Source organism: Mesoplodon bidens, assembly GCF_964165515.1.
Source record: "Mesoplodon bidens genome assembly, chromosome: 1".
Lineage (NCBI taxonomy): Eukaryota > Metazoa > Chordata > Mammalia > Artiodactyla > Ziphiidae > Mesoplodon > Mesoplodon bidens.
In genome coordinates, this window is record NC_138176.1 from 75,955,331 (window position 1) to 75,974,596 (window position 19,266).

General features: G+C 36.9%; 1 protein-coding gene across 3 annotated transcripts in view; it reads right to left on the reverse strand.

Moving 5' to 3' along the window:
- Nucleotides 1-19,266, reverse strand: part of COL25A1 (collagen type XXV alpha 1 chain) — a gene marked incomplete at its 3' end in the record, with an annotated part of 495,089 nt that overhangs the window by 42,900 nt on the left and 432,923 nt on the right. For 2 of the 3 annotated variants that reach the window (XM_081244165.1, XM_081244163.1), the window contains 5 exons: nucleotides 9,748-9,810; nucleotides 5,441-5,509; nucleotides 4,591-4,635; nucleotides 2,993-3,037; nucleotides 1,644-1,721 (listed from right to left, as the gene is read on the reverse strand). In XM_081244165.1, coding sequence (XP_081100291.1) covers nucleotides 1,644-1,721; nucleotides 2,993-3,037; nucleotides 4,591-4,635; nucleotides 5,441-5,509; nucleotides 9,748-9,810 — 300 coding nt within the window. The remainder of the gene's footprint in view (nucleotides 1-1,643; nucleotides 1,722-2,992; nucleotides 3,038-4,590; nucleotides 4,636-5,440; nucleotides 5,510-9,747; nucleotides 9,811-19,266) is intronic. The other variant, XM_081244164.1, reaches the window with a different exon arrangement.

Sequence of the window (19,266 nt, forward strand, 5' to 3'; positions counted from 1 at the left end):
AACTACTGGGTCCTGACTGCTAATATTTAAAAGGATTCAGAGGAGAAATTCATCTGGGTGGCAGCAGTGAATTGTTGGTTAGGATTTAGATGGATGAATGAAAGAAAAAGGATGAACCAGGAAAAAAGATGGTTATTTTTATAGATGTGATAAATATGTTGTGGAGAAAAAAAAAATTCTGTACAGGAAAGGCAGGGTTATAGGGCCGTAAAAGTCAGATGGAGTAGTTTGGGCTTGATAGAGTAACCAAGAGGGTCACTTAGGTTTCCGAACAGATTAGAGTCATCAAAATAGTGATAGTTTAGGAAAATTAACCTTGGAGTGATATATAGGAATGAATTAGAAGAGCAAGGAGGCACTAGGGGTAGAGGAATTGGTTAAGGGCTCATTGCAGTGTTAGATCTGTTATAAACAACATGTAGACCTAGCCGGGAACGGAGAGAGTGGGGCAGCCTCAAGAGATACTTTGAAAAAGGAAACAGTAGCTTCTGGTGAGATATAAAGGATGAAGCACAAAGAATAGTTTTAAAATGACACTAAAGTTTCCATCTCAAGAAATTAGAAAACTTATGGTTTCATTAACAGAAACTGGTTAGTTAGGAAAGGGAATCATTTGGTAGGTGTGAAAGGTAACCAGTATAATTGTATGTATTGGTGGAAGTTGACAAAGCAGTGTTGCATCCACAGTGGAAATATTCCTGGACAGCTAGAGGTATATGCAGATCAGACCTGGAGGTGAAAGATTTGGAAGGCATAATGTGAAAGAACACAAAGGGAGTGATTGTACCAAGAAAAGATCAGAGACTTGAGAATACCCCAAATTAGGGGGTGGACAGAGAAATTGGAAATACTAAAATAGAGTGGATCCATCAAAGAAGAAAACTGGAAGAAATGAGAGTAGAAGGTTGGAGAAACCAGAAAGAAAGAGTTTCAAAAGGAAGGTGGTTTAGTATAATGTCACGTAAAAGTCAAGAGTGATGAGTACAATGGGCTTGACCTAGAGGTTATTGTTGACATTTATAAGAGAAATTTCAACAAAATAATGGTACAAGCTACAACACAGGAGTCTAAGTATGAAGAGGATAAATAGGAAGCAAAGGTGATGGAGGCAAGCCACACAGCCTATGGCTTTTTATTAATGGAAGAAAAAGAATTGAACAGGAGCAGTAGCAAGAAATACCTATAAAAGACTTATTATGTGCTAGGCACTGTTCTAAGTGTATAATATGTACTTAGTCATCTACTCACAACAACCCTAGCTCATGCACTTAGTAAGCAAGAGATGTGAACCCAGGCAGCTCAAACTCCAGAGCCACAGGGCTCTTAATGGCTTTGCTAGGTTCACGTATCAAGCAAGGAGACAAAGCTTGGCAAAACCAGTACAAGATTTAAGATAAGACTGACTAAGGCACATCTGAAGGTAGAAGGGAAAGAGAAGGAAAGATTGAAAAATGCTAGGAAATCAAGAGGATAAACTGGGGCAGGGAGAAGAAGATGGGTTCAGGAGATCAGTGAGAAGGTGTCCTTTGAGCAGTGGAGCCCTCTGAGATCTGAGGTGGGGTGGAAGCTGATATTTACACACATTACAAGGGTCTTATCAATCAGTGTCATTGTCTGTGTCAGGGCAGGGAGCAGTCACTTGCCTGCAAGGCTTCGTGGAGGTTGCCATTGTAGTCTATGATCTCGGTGGCTCCTTGATCTCCCTTTTGACCAGGTGGACCCTATGAAAAAATCAGCCAAGAGAACATCATGGGGGTTAGGCTAGGATGAAGGGACTGTGGTGAAAGCAGAAATAGCAGCAAACAGCTCTCTCTGACCATCGATTCCCTACTAAGGCCCAAATGTACTTTAGAATAAATAATCATGTTCAAAGTTTGTCCTTATTTCAAAGGAGGCAAACTACTTCTAACTTCCTGTCTGTGGTAGGTTAAATATATTAAATTGGATAAAAAAGAAATACAATTCAATCTCAAAAGCTGTTTCCTAAAAATTATAATGTGTATAATGAGTAATCTGATTTGACTTGCAAAATAATGTGTATAATAATGTGTATAATGTGTAATCTGATTTGACTTGCAAGATTTTGTTGGCTTTATCTATATTTATTAAAGCAACTCCTGACCTCTTTCTCCTCATCTACATCTCATAGATTGCTTCTTCATTTTTTAAGAAGATGGAACACTGTACTGTAGGAAATGCTTGGCTTTCCTGACAGGAATACAATTCCATTAAAATGGAAGCAGGTCTTCCCTGGTGGCGCAGTGGTTGCGAGTCCACCTGCCGATGCAGGGGACGTGGGTTTGTGCCCCGGTCCAGGAGGATCTCGCGTGCCGCGGAGCGGCTGGGCCCGTGAGCCATGGCCGCTGAGCCTGCGTGTCCGGAGCCTGTGCTCCGCGGTGGGAGAGGCCACAGCAGTGAGGCCTGCATACCGGAAAAAAAAAAAGGAAGCAAGTAGGGAACAAATATATATACATATATATATATATATATATATATATATATATATATATATTTGAACAGTACCTATAAGGAGGGGACAAATATTTTTAAGATGTCTATCCTACTCAGTAGCTCTGCCACTGAATTTCCATTAGTCATGTCCTAATTCCCTGCCTGTGCTTTAAAAAGGTTCTGAAAATATGGACTATCGCTTTCTTTTTAATTGAGTTAATTGAAAAGTGGAAAGTTCTATTAGGTGGATGGCTATGGGCTTGCTATTGCTCATTTGGCAGAGGGGAAGTAGATAGAAAGAATTCTTTAGACCTTCTCCTTATGGGCTTATCTTACGTGTTCCAGTCTACATACTCAGTGCTCCTGGTGACTACAATGAAAGATAAGAAGAAAGCGGGGAGTAGCAGGAATAGTCACAGTAGTCTACGTCCATTGCTGTTGTTGGGTATTATTAGTCCAAGTGCCTTGTGAAAAGCCACATAGACACACATTTCAAATCTAGGCTTGTTGGAGGCCAAAAGAGTAGATGAGACACACTCACCCTTGGTCCCAGGGCTCCAGAGTCCCCTTTGTCTCCACGGTCACCCTTTCCCCAGTGAAAAGAGAAGAAAACTGAGTTAGTAGTGAGGCCAACAGTCCAGAAATATCTCAAATCTAAGGATGTATTTAATACCATACAGCAACACTTTTAATATGAACTTCTTAAGTGGAAAATAACAACTAGAAATACAACAACCACTGACATGGCAAATGCTTCTTTAAGATGCCCCCTGAAGTGAATTAAACTTCCCCCTTCAGATGACAGAGTATCTTGAAACAACAATACCTATGGTAACTTGCTTCCTAGGGATCTTGAAAAGCAAAGCAAATGGTTTCTATGACACCCAAAGTAAGATTTTACCTCTCAGACTGAGCTATGTTCTTCCTGTATATGAAGAGATTTGGGGTGAGGGGGAAAAGAGCCAACCAATTAATTGGGTTGTCTGTTCTCTGAGAAGAAGAAGTGTAGATAATAAGGACAAGGAAGGAAGAGAGATCAATGGATAGCTCATTTTGGGGAGATTTAGGAGGGAAAGGTCACCAGCTGGGCCTCCCTCTGATGATGAGGATCTAAGGAAGAGTCTTCTATAGGTATAGGTCTCTTAGCCCTCAGAAAGTGCTGAAGTGGACAGCAGCTAGCTGGACCAGGTTGGCGGGGCTGAAGGTCAAGATCTGGGCAAACACAGCTTTCTCTTTTTTTCAATGCAATATGAAAAGTCTCGAAATGTCCATTTATGGTGTGATGACTACCTCCCATCCCCGCCAAGAGACACCAGGAATCATCTAAACCTCAAACTGCAAATGCATCACTGAGAACACTCAAAATTTTCAGAAGTCTAAACAGAAATTTTAGAGAAGAGATTTGAACCTGTGTAGATTTGAAGGTTCTTTAAAATAGCCTAAAATTTACAGGGCCCTTTTCCTAAATAGAATTCAAAGCATTTTTATATGTCTTTCTACATATTCTTATAAACTGGATAAGGACCAATGAAGATGAGCAGGAAAAGGGATTATAATTTTTCTATCCACATTATGCTAATAACATTGACCATAATAATAAAATTTTGCTACAAATGGGGAATTATTAATTTCTGATGTTTTCCCCATTTTCCACATTATTAGCATAATTAATAACATGATTAATAACATGATTCTGCTAGTAGTATATAGATTATTGCAGGTACTATATAAAGAGCATGATAAAGGAAGGATTTCAATTAGTGGTGAAACTTTAATGGAATGAAGGGAGTCAACTGACTTAAAAGCAAAGTATAATCTGAACATTTATCACAAAGATAGCCAGGAAATAAAAAATAAGATTATACTGTATATAATTTAAGTAAAGTACTTAATTTTTTCCAAATAAGCTATATATAGGAAACAGGAAATACAATTTCTCATAAAGAATGGTCTGAAGCACAAGAACACAAAAACAAACAAGATGAAACAAACCAACTCTTCTGAGACATCATAATAGGGATGAAATTGCTGCAACCCCAGTGTGTGAAAGAGTTTAATCTAAAACATTATTCTCTGTGGAAGAGGCACATGTTACATGACGGCCTCATGTTACATTAAAATGGTTACCCAGTTACTGACCTTTGACCCCTTTGGGCCTCTAGTTCCTGATTCACCTTGTTTCCCCTATTATAGAAGAATATGAAGATGAAAAAGAGAAAATGACAGAGGGAGATAAGAACAGAAAAAAAAAGAAATTAGCAGTGACTCAGAATAATAAAGAAAAATGGAAACACTTTATTTTAACTGCCTCAATATATGACTCCATATAATGTAGGCTGTTACAACACTGAACATAAGTATTATCACTGTATCATTAGTTCACTCCCTGGTCTCTCCACCAACCTTCATGCCATTATATTTCTGAAGACTGCCCACCCATCAGCAGATGAGAACAGTTCTGTGACTAATTCTCATTAGTCTCAACAGTGTTTGCATAAATTTCCTTTTCATCAAAGAGTAAATCATTTCCTGTGTCTCTAGGATGGGTTATTAAAATAAAGTGTTACCATACTAGTTTGCAGGAAGTTTAGAGGAATAGATTGAACAGTCAAATAAATCCTTAGCTCTCATATTTTCAAGGTGTTACACACCATCAAATTACCATAGAAACTAACACAGCACGGATCCACATTTTCCTCAGTAGGTTTTAATATACATCGAGTGGTAAGGTGTTAGTATGACAGTACCTCCCGATTTATATTTGGATGTGTTATTAATTTGCTGACTGAACAGAACAGAGTAAACTGGAAAAGTTGAATTGTAAACCCTTTTTAGAAAATAACGAATTGGTGTGAATTTCAATGAATCATTTGTGATTTTGGCTGTTTTAATACCCCTTGAATAATTTTATTTTAGTTGCATGTTCTAAAGTAAGTGGCACACATTTCCAAACCAGAGAATGTTGTTTCGCAGTGTGAGAATAACTGACCTTTGGTCCAGGGGCTCCAGGCTCCCCTCGATCCCCTCTTCCGGGATGCCCTGCCTCCCCACGGTCGCCCTGTCACAAATCGCAAAATAGGTAAATGGCGCCCCCTATCACCCCCAGCTAGTCCCTGTAGGTTAATGAGTGAGTTGAATAAAATCAAAGAAAGCAGAAAGTTACTATTTATTTACCACATACTCGGCATTGTATTAACCTCAACATGGATTATCTCATTTAATAATCAAAGTAATTATTCAGGGCTTCCCTGGTGGCGCAGTGGTTGAGAGTCCGCCTGCCGATGCAGGGGACACGGGTTCGTGCCCCGGTCCGGGAAGATCCCACATGCTGTGGAGCGGCTGGGCCCGTGAGCCATGGCCGCTGAGCCTGCGCGTCCAGAGCCTGTGCTCCGCAACAGGAGAGGCCACAGCAGTGAGAGGCCCGTGTACCGAAAAAAAAAAAAAAAAAATTCAACGTTTGCATTTTCATTCCCGTTTTATAGACAAGGAAATGGTTTGGTAAATGCCTGTCAGATACCTATGTTGGCAAATGGAAAGACTTTTTTTTTTTTTTTTGGCCGCGCCCTATGTGGGATCATAGTTCCCTGACCAGGTATCGAACCCGTGCTCCCTGCATTGGAAGCTCGGAGTCTGAACCACTGGACTGCTAGGGAAGTCCCAGAAAGACCTTTAAAGGGAATTGATAAGGGCCATCATTAATACCTCACAATAGGCATGGACATAGTTTTCAGTCTGCAACAACTTTTTAAGATCTTCCGAAGCATGGCAAAATGGCTAAGTGCCAAGTTTTGTAATTTGATATTCTGGGCTTTACTCCTGGCTCTGGAATACTTACCAGTTCTGTGTTTTGGGGAAAGTTAGTTAAGTTCTGAAAGCCTCAGTTTCCTCTGTAAAATGGAGAAAATTAGAGTACTGGTTTCATAACCTAGAAATGGAAAGTGCTTGGCATTGTACAAGATCCATAGGTGTTACAGCTTTTACTAGATTTATAGCTCTGGGAAGGATGAGCATGGTCACTGCCCACAGGGAGCTAGTGCTTTAGTTAGATAAGATCCACATGAACAAAATAGTTAAGAGTTAAGGAGTAATGTAAGGCCATATGTGAGAGAAGAAGAAACTCCACAGGGTTTTCAATGGTCTAGATTGACTTCCTTTTGGTGAGACTTAGGTCATGTCCTGAAGGATGGGGTAGGGTGTATAATATAATTATCACTGTTTATAACTGTGCTATTGATGAGGGCAGGAACTGCACACAACACTTTATGCATTATCCTATCTAATCCTCAGGACAAATGAGAAAGGTGTTAGTATCCATAGTCTACAGATGAGGAAACTGAAGCTCAGAGAGGTTAAACAACTTGCCCAAAGCCTTTAACGTGGGAGAGCTGTAATTTAGAACTAACTGTAGTCAATCTTCAATTTTTGCATAAGTGGTTTTGTATGTACATCTTTTGCACATCTCTGGTCATATCCTTAGGATAAATTCCTACTAGGCAAATGGCTGTGTCAAAAAGTATAAACATTTTAAAAGCTAGCTAATCGCCCTTCAGGAAGACGGTGCTGTTTTACACTCCCTGAACACAGACTTGAGAGTGTTCAGCTTCCTGCACGATGGGTAGAATTTCAATAATCAAACAAGTTTTGATTTCTGGTGATGGTATGTTTATGGATGAGGGAGGCACCCTTCTCACTGAAGGACTGATTCGTCTTGGAAAGGAAAAGAAAATAGGATTTGGATCTGTTATGGGTGATGTAGGGCTTTAAATTCCAAGAACTTTGTCTGTATCATGCCCACTGTGGGAAACCTTTGTGATTTTGCAGGGGAGGTGAGATAGATTAGGGCTAGGATAAAGAAGACTCAGTAGGTTTCTCAGCATGAACCAAAAGGGAGTGGGACAATGGAGTGACTGGGAGAAAGACAAGGGACTTGATTGGATGCAGGAGATGGAAAAGGTGCTCCAGAAGGGAATTTCCAGGGATTAGAGACTGAAGCACTTTTGCTGGTATATGGAATTTTTATTTAAATATGTATATACCATGTTTGGTGTTGCTCTAAATATTTTACAGAAGAATTCTAAGATGGTAACTATAATCTTATTTTAGAGAAAAACAAAAATTTTAGAAAATCGTTTCTTTGTAGTATTTACCAGAGTAGTGGAGTCTATATATGTTTACCTAGAATCACTTATTATCATCATGCCCCTAATCAGTTGCTTATTACTCTCTCTCTGGAATTACATTATATATTTGTTTACTTTTTTCTTTTCTTCCACCCCTTTCTTACACATATTACAGTGTAAGCTTCAGTACAGTAGAGACTATTTTTGTTGCATTTATTCCCCATTCTCAAATACTAGAAAAATGTCTGGCAAAAAATGTGTTGAATTAATGAATAAACAATATTATACAAAGTATTCTAAATTATTCATAATAAAGTCCTATTTCTTTAGACTGATGCAGGTTTCTCTCAGGCACTATACAGATGCTGAGAATACAGCAGTACATAAAACAGATTTTTAGATGCAATTATACGTCTTTCTTCATTATGATCTCTCTTCACTGTGTTGGGGATAAAATATGAGAACTTAGTTTATTTTTAAAATCTGAATTTACTGGTACAAATCCAGACTGCCTATGCAACGGGTAAAAGACTAGTGTTCAGCTGAAAGAGATTTTTAAATAATCATGACTTTTCCATTATGATACCAGTTTCATGTTAGATAGGTAATTCAGCTGAAAATTAACTTCAGAATATTGTTAAATGAATTTCTTATTCACATCCCTCTTGTGGAAATACAAAACAGTTACAGTACAGTCTTTACTTTTATTGGGAGTTCAGAGTAGTATCTGTTATAAAAGTATCTGTTCTGTAAAATCAGGCTGGGTTCTTCATGAACAGTAATTAATATTGATTTTATGGCTCTATATCTGGATTTTTTTGACTGTGGAATAGTTTAAAATAAGTGAACAGAAGAAAATATATTTAGGGATGAACTCTACACTCCATAGTCTGTGTTTCTCCTATTTTCCCTTGTTTAGCAAACAAAATGCCACAAACACTTAGAAATCATGTTCATGCCTGGTCCTCTCCAGCACTGACCAGGTTTCCCGATTCTTTGTGCTTATCCACAAAGCAATCCTCTTTCTCTACCTGGTTCTGAGGCTGCAAGCCTGAATAAATACAAGAGTTCCGACATGAACACAGAATGCTCATTATTCTTTTGTTCTAGCTCTTTTTATTCCAGAAAGTGCATTTCTTGTGTAAATCTGTTCAGGCTAAAACAGGCTTTCCCCATATTTTGTTAATAAGCTTGACAGCTCATTATGTGAAAAAGAAATTGCTGAGAAAACAGCAATTTTACATAAATTCGACAGAGTTTTAGTCTCCCTTTAGGCCACACATAGTTTCCATTTACTAAGATTTGAGTTATTTTCCCTTGACCAGCGGAAATGAGGACTCCTCTGTCAGAACAAACCATGAACATATTTCTCGAGCTCTTGGAAATCACCCTGGCTTATTTCTGGTGAATGCAATACACATTGAGGCAAAACTGCTATGGTTTAAAAATAAAAGAAAGTAGTTTGATCTAATTTTGCTCCTTCTTTGATTCATGAGTCTGTCATGAATAAAGTTCCATCCTCAGAGCTGTACCTTTTTATGTCTTACTGGGTAGATAAAAAGGGAACTATGGCTCTGACTGTATCCACAGCACATAGTTTTTTATATGGCAGCATATAGATTTTGCTTTTAAGGCCCTCTCTCAGGTTGCCAAGTGGAAGATCACGAGATGGTTTTCATTACAGAATCTTTCTGCAGACGTTATTCAGGATGGATCCTTTTGGGATGAGACACTTAGGAATCTGTATGACATCAGTACTTGCCTTTGCAATCTAGGGAGTGATGGGGGAATAGTAATAATGTTTGATTTATGTGTATATCTTAAAATGGTAACGAGGGGCAGGAGTTAATAAGTTCTACCTCTCCTCCTCAGAATTCCCTCACTTTTCCATATGGCCAGGAGACTAATAGCATTGTATCAATTTAGGTACAATTGGGGGGACAACTGGAACAATGAATGTATTCCACCATCCTGTTGTTTTGCCTAAGGTTTTCTGGAATTAACTTCCTATTATTCTATTTAACATGGTATTCCCATGAGAAGTGTTAGGAATAGATGCTAAGCTGTTTTAGTTCTCCATTAGGCAAAAATATCTGGTCACCTAAGTAACATAATGGACTAAAAATATATGACCAAAATTTTCAGAAAGGAAGGAAGGGAAAAACACTACGTTTACCTTTGTTCCTGGTAACCCTGGTAAGCCTGGTTCTCCTTGAGGACCAATGAAACCTGGTTCTCCCTTTAAAAAAATGGGCATATGAGATTATTACATATTTGACAGTAAATATGTAAAGTTAAACTGATTTCCTTCTACGGGGATTTTACTCCTTTGATTGTATATAGCTTTCTTGCTGAGATCCAGCTACTAACTATAAAATTAATCAGAACTGGTTTTGATCAGTGACAGTACTTTGAGCAAAGCTTTGGAGGAGTTTGAGAAAATAAAAGTGACAAAGAAACCAGACAAATGTCTTTACAATTTCCTTTCTCATCTGTTGTCCAGTGCTTCTTACCATTTACCAAATCAAGATCCATTATGTTAGGGTGGATGTGGTAGGTAGCCTCTATGATGGGCCTCAATGATCCCACCTCCTGGTATTCAATGCCTTTGCATAACCCCTCTGCTTGAGTGTGCACTGGATTTACTGACTCATATCTAATGAACAGAATATGGCAGAAGTAATGGGATATCACTTCTGAGACTAGGTTATAAAAAGATGGTGGCTTGCATCCCAGGGACTCTTCCTTGTTCTCTCTCACTTGAATCAACTTGCTTTCTGGAAAACAAGCTGCTATGAGCAGCCCTATGGAGAGGTCCCCATGGTGAGGACCAAGGTCTGCCAACAGCCACATGTGTGAACTTGGGAGCAGATGCTCCACCCCAGTAGAGTCTTCAGATGAGATCACAGCCCTGGCTGACAGCTTGACTGCATCCTCATGGGAGACATTGAGACAGAGGTAACCAGCTGAGCCATGCTCAAATTTTTATTCCTCCAGAAGTGTGAGAGGATTGTTGTTTTAAGCCACTCCCATTTGGGGGGCTTGTATGGTAGGCAGCAATTGATAACTGATACAGTGGGTGTGGCTAGGGAAGAGATTCAGTAATGTTCAGATGGAAAGCAAAAAACCTCTTCTTGCCCAGCCTCAAAATCTCTTCTCTACCACCTGGAGGAAACCCAGTTGTGGTATAATAAAAAAATATATATTTGGTCTTGTTCCTGGTTCCTAAAACCTTTGGAATTTCCTGAGTAATAAGAGTAACCGGAGCATGTTTTGTTACTCTTAATGAGCCCCTTTCAAACATATCTGAGTTTATGCTAATGGGGTGACTATGGTGGGCCCCTAGACAGCTTCAGGGTCGGGGCTGTGATAAGAAGGTTGGAACTTTCAACTTTTCCTCTCCTCTCACCATCTCCAGAGAGGGAGATGGAGATTGAGTTTAATCACCAATGACCAATGCTTTAATCAATCACGCCTACATAATGGAACTTTCATAAAACTTCCAAAGCAGTGGGGACTAGAGAGCTTCTGAGTTGATGAACACATCATGTTCTGGCAGGGTGATGCCCCCCAACTCCACGGGGACAGAGGCTCCTGCCCTCAGGACACTTTTGACTTCACCCTTTGTACCTCTCCATTTGGCTGCTCATTTTAATCTTTTATAACAAACTGTAATGGTAAGTATGGTATTTTCCTGAGTTCTGTGAGTCACTGTAGCAAATTATCAAACTTGAGTGGGAGTGGCAGAGGGTGGCTGTGAGTACCCTGGAATCTGTAGCCAAGTCAGACGTAAGTCCAGGTAAGGGGGAGGGGGTGAGGTGGGTGGTACTTGTAATTGGGGTCTGAAGTGAGGGCAGTCTTATGCGACTGAACCCTTAAACCTGTGGAATCTGATGCTAACCTTGAGTAGTTAGTGTCACAATAGGATTGAATTGTAGGACATGCAGTCGGTGTCAGAGAATCAGAGTTGGAGAACTGGTGTTGGAAAAGACACCAGGTGTTTGGCATCAGAAAACACCCGAAACAAGTGTTCACATAGAAACTATAGAGTTTTATTTTCTTCTTAACAACGTGAGCTCAAATGTGAAAGTCTAACTTCCTGAAATCTATAACGAAGTTTTAAAGCAAAGAAAACAAAACAAAAACATAATGCCTCTGTTCCCATGTTTTCTGGGATTTGTTTTTTCATTCGTTTCCCCCCATTGGATTATTTCTGGAGCAGTAGCTAATGTTGTTTGATATATTTGACTTTTTTCTAAGGTAGCTATATTTCAACATTTGTTTTTCAGAACTGAGCAGGAAGATACAGAGAGGATGTTTGATAAGAAGTGTTAGAGTGTCATGAAATATTTCTGCAATAATGATTTTTTAAAATATGCTGTATAAAACCTTGGTGTTGGGCAGGGAACAAAAGGATATCAGCACTGCAAAATGTGTTGAACAGTGATAAATAACTGAAATGGATTATCTCTAGCTCTTATGCTCATGGTACTGTTTTAAGAAAATAAAAAGTGTAGGGGAATGAATGCTTTTGGTTTATTGTCTGTGAAATTTCTATAACTCTGTTCTACCTGTCTCTACACCTTTACATATAACGGAGAGGAAAATCTGAACAAATTATTTTGGATCAATCTCTTAATCGTCTATAATGAAAATCAACTATATTCAGAAAAATCAATGATGACCATTCTATTTCTTGTAAAAAAATTTAACTTGTTATTTTAAACAAAAAACATAAGAAATATACTTACTTACAAGTAAGACATTTCTCCCAATAAAATGATTTATACAAATATATAAATATTCCCTCTCCACCCTCAAGAAAAAAGCTGTATTAAAGTTCATGTGTATCATTAGTAACAACTTACTGTCATGAAAATATAATGCAAGTTAATAGGTGGAAAGTTTATAGGTAGGCAAGACTCTTGCAAATCTTCAAGTAGAAATAAAATGATTTCACTGTTAGCAAAGCAAATAGAAGCACCATTAAAGCACAGTAATAAAAGAGAAGAAAAAAGAGTAAATGTTGCAAAAATGTATTTCTTATTTAGGTTAGTGTTTAGTTTATAAAAAGTTGAAGCATGCAGTTTCATAAGTCACACATAAATAAATAAGCCTTTGTGATCTAAGTGACCAAAGTGTTTTTTCTGCCTTTTTGAAAACATTAATATATTTAAGTCCTCCTGAGTTATATGGATAGCAATTTCCTTTACACAGAATGTTCAGGGTGAAAATTTTTATTTCAAGATATAAAATTAGCAATGCATTGGACACTCAACAATTTTAGCATTATTAATACTGGCTTATTTTAAAGGCTTTGAGTATGTTTAGTGGTACTTTATCATGCCACTCTAAGAAAGCATTTACCATCTCGATACATTCGTTTCTTATTTCAATTTATTCAAGGGGAACAATAGCATACTTAACTTTAGGATCACAGCTTCCTGTTTATTTAATGCCAGAGCTCTCAATTACTTTAGAGACATTGTCTCCATCCTGTCTATATCTTGGCAGGATTGGGAGGAAATAATCATTGGTCTCTTTTCTGTCTCAGGCTTGAAAGACAATTATTGAAATAAGGCATAAATATGTCTACTCATGGTCTTGAGCTGGTTGGACTGTTTCTTACCTTCCTAGACTTATACCAGAGGTTCTCAGAGTGCCTTTTCACTTACCATTTTTAGTGTACAGAGTAGGAAAGATTGATTCATTGATATGGTTTCAGATTTCACGTTGCACCTAACCTTTAAGTTGAAACTACTACTTGTAGAGTTTGGGGTAGTATCAAAGAAAAGAATAACACAATTTCATGGAAAGGCTATTAAAATAATCTTCCCTTGTCCAATTACATATCTGTATGAGGCTGGTTTTTCTTCATATGCTTTAACCAAGACAACAAATTGCAACAGATTGAATGCAGAAGCAGATATGAGAATACAGCTGCCTTCTATTAAGCCAGACATTGAAGATATTTGGAAAAAAAAAAAAAGACAACAATGTCATTCTTCCTGCTAATTTTTTGTTTGTTTGGTAAAATTCAGTTGTGTTTCATAAAAATGTTATTTAATTAACATATAATGGGTTGTTTAAATTTCTGTTTTAATATCTAATACAGACATATCAATAGGTATAACCTACATAAATAAAAACTCCTTCAATCTTAATTTTTAAGTGTGTAAAAGGGTTTTGAGGTTAAATCTTTGAGAACTGTTGGTACAAAGGTACAGAATGGAGTTAAAGCCTGGCTTTGCAGGCTGTGATCCTGAGGTGCCAAATAATGAAAGATTCTGGTGTCATTAAGGGGTGACTTAGTCAAGACTTATTGGATAATTCAAGCAAAGTGCTTAGCACCACCTCTAGAACAAAGTAAGTAAACAATAAATGTTATTGTTGTTCTTATATTATAGGCTCAAAAATGCTAGCTATCATTATTATTATTAGTGGTAGTAGTTTTATAACACCTCTGCAGCTAATTAGTGATATACATGGTGACTTCTTGATTCTTTACAACCTGTATGGGGTTATACTCAATACCTCTTCAACTCCTTTCAAGAAGTAACCCTAAATTTTCTCATGTGACTATATCATCGTTTTATGAGACAACATCCATCTGCCAGAGCATTTAGAATTGCAAAACTAAAAGTGTGTAAGGTAGAGAAATGACAGGTTTACTAAGAATGAGTTTCTTCCTGTAAGAAAGGGAAAGGAGAAAATGGTCATACCTATTAAATTTCCCTAAATAAATGTAATCCTTAAAAAAAAAACTTGCCTCTTTGGCAAGGACTGATGTAGAGTTTAAAGGTCCTAGAATTTCCTAAAATGTATAGGAGAAAGGCTATGACAACCTATGGTTCTACAAATACTTTACTGTGATTAAAAGAAAAAGCAAGTGGTTAATCCACTTTAGTCACAGTTCTAGTTAACCAGGATAGAGGAAAGAGACTGAGTCAAATGAAGGTAGGGGAAAGCAGCTGAAATATGATTCAAACACAAAGCATTTTTGCAAAATCATTTTTTGAAGTAAATCAAACCACACAAAAATGAGGTTACCTAATTTTTCAGGACAATACACAGGAGAAGTAACTATTTTTATTGGACTGTATGATGCTTCTCAGAGCCGTTTTTACACATCTAGTCTCATATAATCAATGGGAAATAGGAGATTGCTAAATTGGAAGTTATTCACACATATTTTCTGAATAGAGAAGGTGGGGGAGAGATGCAATAGAGGAAATTGGAACTATAATGGTACTAAGCTCTTATAATACTTTTAATTAAGGAACAATTAAATGTAGAGTTTTTTTCTTTTTCTTATTTACAAGGCAATTACCCAAATTAGAAAACCCAGTTCTAATTTGAGTGGGCCATTGTTGGAATAACATGGCAACATAAGGCAGGGATCCTTTGAAAAGGGCAGATGCTGGCTGTCATAATTAGGGAAACGTGGATTTATACAGGTAAACTGCAAGTAAAATAGCTCTACCATTAAAGTGAAAACACTAAAATATGACCTTTTCTGAAACAATATTAATCTTTTCAGTATGATGTGTTAGTGCTTTTTAAAAAAATGACAACCAAAAAATGGCTAAGATAAATGAAGGAAAGGCAGAGGCATTAAACATTGGTTTGTCATGAATACCAAGGCACCAATCAATAGCATAAGAATAAGTTAAGAGCACTAATTACTTCACAGCCACTTTAATCTGTTTTTCATATATATATATATATATATATATAATTTCATATATATATGTATTCTAAATTTTCCTTCACCTCTCTACCTATTCACTCACTATCTCAAGTGAGATAGTATTTTAGGTTTTTACTTTTCTTATCATTGAAAACAAGATTACAAAGTTAATTGGGATTCCAGTCATATTGGAGTTGTTGATCCTGTATGGAAGGAAAGCAAAAGAGTGAAAGCAACCAACTAGCAGGGAGACAAGACAAGAGGAGAGGAAGAATGGAGAGGGACAAGCATCTTAAAATGTTCTGTTCCTCTACCATGACCAGAACAATTAAACCCTGGATAATCTGCTAGTTTTGTTGTTGTTTTGTCTTCACTGGTCCTGGCAATGTCCAACTAGATCTACCCTTATGACAAATGGAAAAATATAAACAATGAAATATCTAACTCTTCAAATAAATACAGAGCTGTGATTTAATCAAAGCCTGGAAATAAAAAATATGCAACACTGTTTATCAGAACCCTTAAAACAATCCAACGTTTTAATCACTAAAACACAAGTAATGGCTGGCACCAAATTCTGCTACCCAAACCACATGCCTACCAGTGATCAGACGGTTGTCAGAGAAACAGAAATCTCAGCTCTGTTCATGCTACTGCAGTATGGCATTGATGCAGCTTCAAATTTCAAAATGAAAATAAAAATTTGGTTTAACTTTCTGGTCTTATCTTAAATATTACATCTGATTTCTTCCTGAGTTGTTTCATGAGTTTTGTCCTTTGTTTCTTCTCAACATTAATTAATTAGCTCACCACCAATGAGTTAAAAAACTAGGTCTCAGTACCAAGACAGTAACATATCTTCATGTGTTGAGCTGGTAGAAAAGATGAATAATGAAGTGTTTGTGGTTCTGGCAGCTAAACTGGGATTCACGTTGGGAAGAATAAATGCTATTAATTCAGGATAAAGCACAATTAGGTAGGTCTAGTAATAAACTGCTGGGAGCAACAGCAGCAAACAGACCTATTTGAAAAACTGACACAGGTTGCTAATTTGAATGAAAGCTTTAAACAGCCAGGGCACATAAAGATGCAGAAACAAATCTACAAAGAATAGCTATAGCTGAAATCAAACGTGTACTTATACATGACCAATTTAGGAAGGCCTAATGGTCTCACACTGATCTTTCCAACTGTAGTTAATGCTTTCAGCAGCCCCAACTTTGATCTTGTAGTATAAAGCTCAATGAAAATAAGTCATAGTAACTAATATGGGCTATATTTGAAAAATTATCCTGTTTTTTGCACCAAACAAAAAGTTCCCTTGTTGATTAGAGTGTCAGTATTAGAGTTTATCCCTCTCTTTCTCTGTTTTCTTTCATAAATTGGCAATATGTACACAGAGAAATGAAGTAAACTACAAGAAGATTTAGCTATGGGAAGGTGGGATCTATTCACTCTGAAGGATAAAAGGAAGATGCTGCAAAGGTAAGATATTTGACTGAAGCCACTTTTGCTCAACTCATTTGCTATTACTTTAAAAAAATTTAAACAGCCTATTGAGATAGTTTAAATTCTGTGTATTCTGGCCCCAAACCCCGAAAAACAAAACAAAAGCCCTCCAAATAACTCAAACAATTACCATCTTCACCAACCAAGGAGGCAACAAAACCTGGCCTTCTATATTATAAAAACACAAGGAAAAACTAGAAGTTCTTTCAAAACATGATCTTTCTGAAATCTAACAATGACCATTAAGTCTTGGAATTCCATAATAAAATCTGGACTGATTTTTATTCAAACTCACATTTAATACATGGCAAGAAAGTATTTTAGATGATCTTACTTTATCTTTTAAATGACCATTGGGACAGTTCACTTAATACTCTGTTGTCAAATCTACATAAAGGATGTCTTTCATATAGGTGAGAAGAGTCATCAAATATGTATATGGAATTACTAGTCAAGGTAAGAATGAAGAGGCAGCTTCATTCATACAGAAATGGCTCACCAGGTGTTTCCCTATAAACTTCCAGAACCTACCATCTGTTAAATGGAATAGTGAACAGAAAGTCCTAACTGATTATCTCTTGTCCACAGAAAAATCTCTGGTTTTTCATTTAATACCATTTGTTTTATTTTTATAAGTCATTATCAATTAAAGGAGTAAAAGATATGATTTTTTTAACCTGTCTAAAAAACCTCTAATATACCAGTTTAAACCAAGTCATGCTTTCCATGATATTTATTACCCCGAGCAGATCCAATTTTCATTGCCCAAAAAATAGTACAACGGGGCTTGAAAAATATGTGCTGACTTGCCTGGGTGCTAAAAGCATCACCAATAATTTTGATTAATGTGTCTTGACACTGAATGCATTAACCATACAATATTCTTCTTGCTTAAGGGCTAATTAGAATTCAAGTCAGCATGATACCTACTTTTGAGGATTACAGAAGGAACATTTGTTGTAATAAGAACCTTCAGGCAGCCAGTTTTGGTAATGATTGATTTGTAAACTTATTGAGGGGGAAAAAAAGAATGAGAAAGTAGAGTCTGTCCCCCAAACACTTACTTCCCTGAAGGATCACATCTGAGCATAAATTAAAACATCTTGGTGGCTATGATGAAAATGAACTACAACAGCAAGTTTATTTAAAATCCAGAAAACATAAGTACCTGATTTTTTTTAACAGGATTACATCACGAAAGCACAATTGGTGTATTTAGTCGAGGTTTCGTTATGGCTGCTAAAAAATCTCTGATTTCTGGTTGTATGAGTTTCCTAATTGGACTCTTAAACTAGTCAACTGCTCAGACATACTTTGTGCAAGCAGGAAGTAATTATAAGTAACAATAACACAATGTTATCCTTTTAACCAGTATTCTTTTTCTTTTTTCTTTTACAAATTCATTTCACATCCTATGTTACTTCCAAAAACTTTCTTCTGTTATTTTAAAAATGTGATTTGATGTTTCTAAGGAAGGAATCTCATCTCCAGTGTATTTAGAAGATAAGTTTCTATAGATTACTGAGCACTATACTTAATCCTAAGAATGACAAAATAATGTTTCTGCCACCTGTAAAAGTTAGTGCTTATATGATCTAGTGTCAAGGATGATTTTATATAACGAAGTGTAAGGAGTTAGTTACTGAAGAGTTAGTTACTGTCTCCTGATCCTCAAGTTCTTGATCTGAATGTCAAATTTTCACTAATGTGGAAGCCAGAACAAAAATATCAAGCTTTGAGGGAAAATACCATAAAAATTTCTTTGCCACCTAAATGATTTGTTTTTCTGATTTGATGTAATTTTTACTGTATTATGTCTCCCTATTGTATTCATTTTAATGTATCAGGTACATTTTCCCCAATTTACTTTCTAAATATGATGAGATACACTGGTAGTCAACGCTGAAAGGAGAAAAACAAGCATTGAAAATTCATATTTGTAAAAAATGTCTTGGGCTGGGCAACACTATGAATGGGGCCTAGAGATTTCCATTATTACATGTCAAGCTTTCCTTTTGCTTTTCCTGTGAAGAGTGTCGGGAAGGAGAACTAAGACAGTATCATGTCTTATGCGCAGAACACTGTGTTTCCTCATCCTTTATCTCTGGAATACATTGGGTTATAGGAAAAGTGGAATAGTGTGATGTCATGTTTCAAGAGAAAATATGTTATCTTACTGCTCTTAAAGGTGACATTCAACCATCACTGCAAAGGAGTTTTCAGAATTTAGATCTATGAACCTGCAGGGTGTAAATGGCTTTATGATCTCTAGGTTGAAATGACTCACAGGAGGAAAGACTCTATAGAACAGGTGCATAAACAATGTTTCCAATATTCTGAGCTGCTCCAAGAAAAAGAAATAACAATAGCTAAAATTTATATAGCACTTACTATATGTGTGGCAATATTTTAGGAGCTGCATGTATATTAATTCATTTAATCTTCACAACAACCCTCTGAGTTATGTATAATAATAATTCCCATTTTATAAGGAAA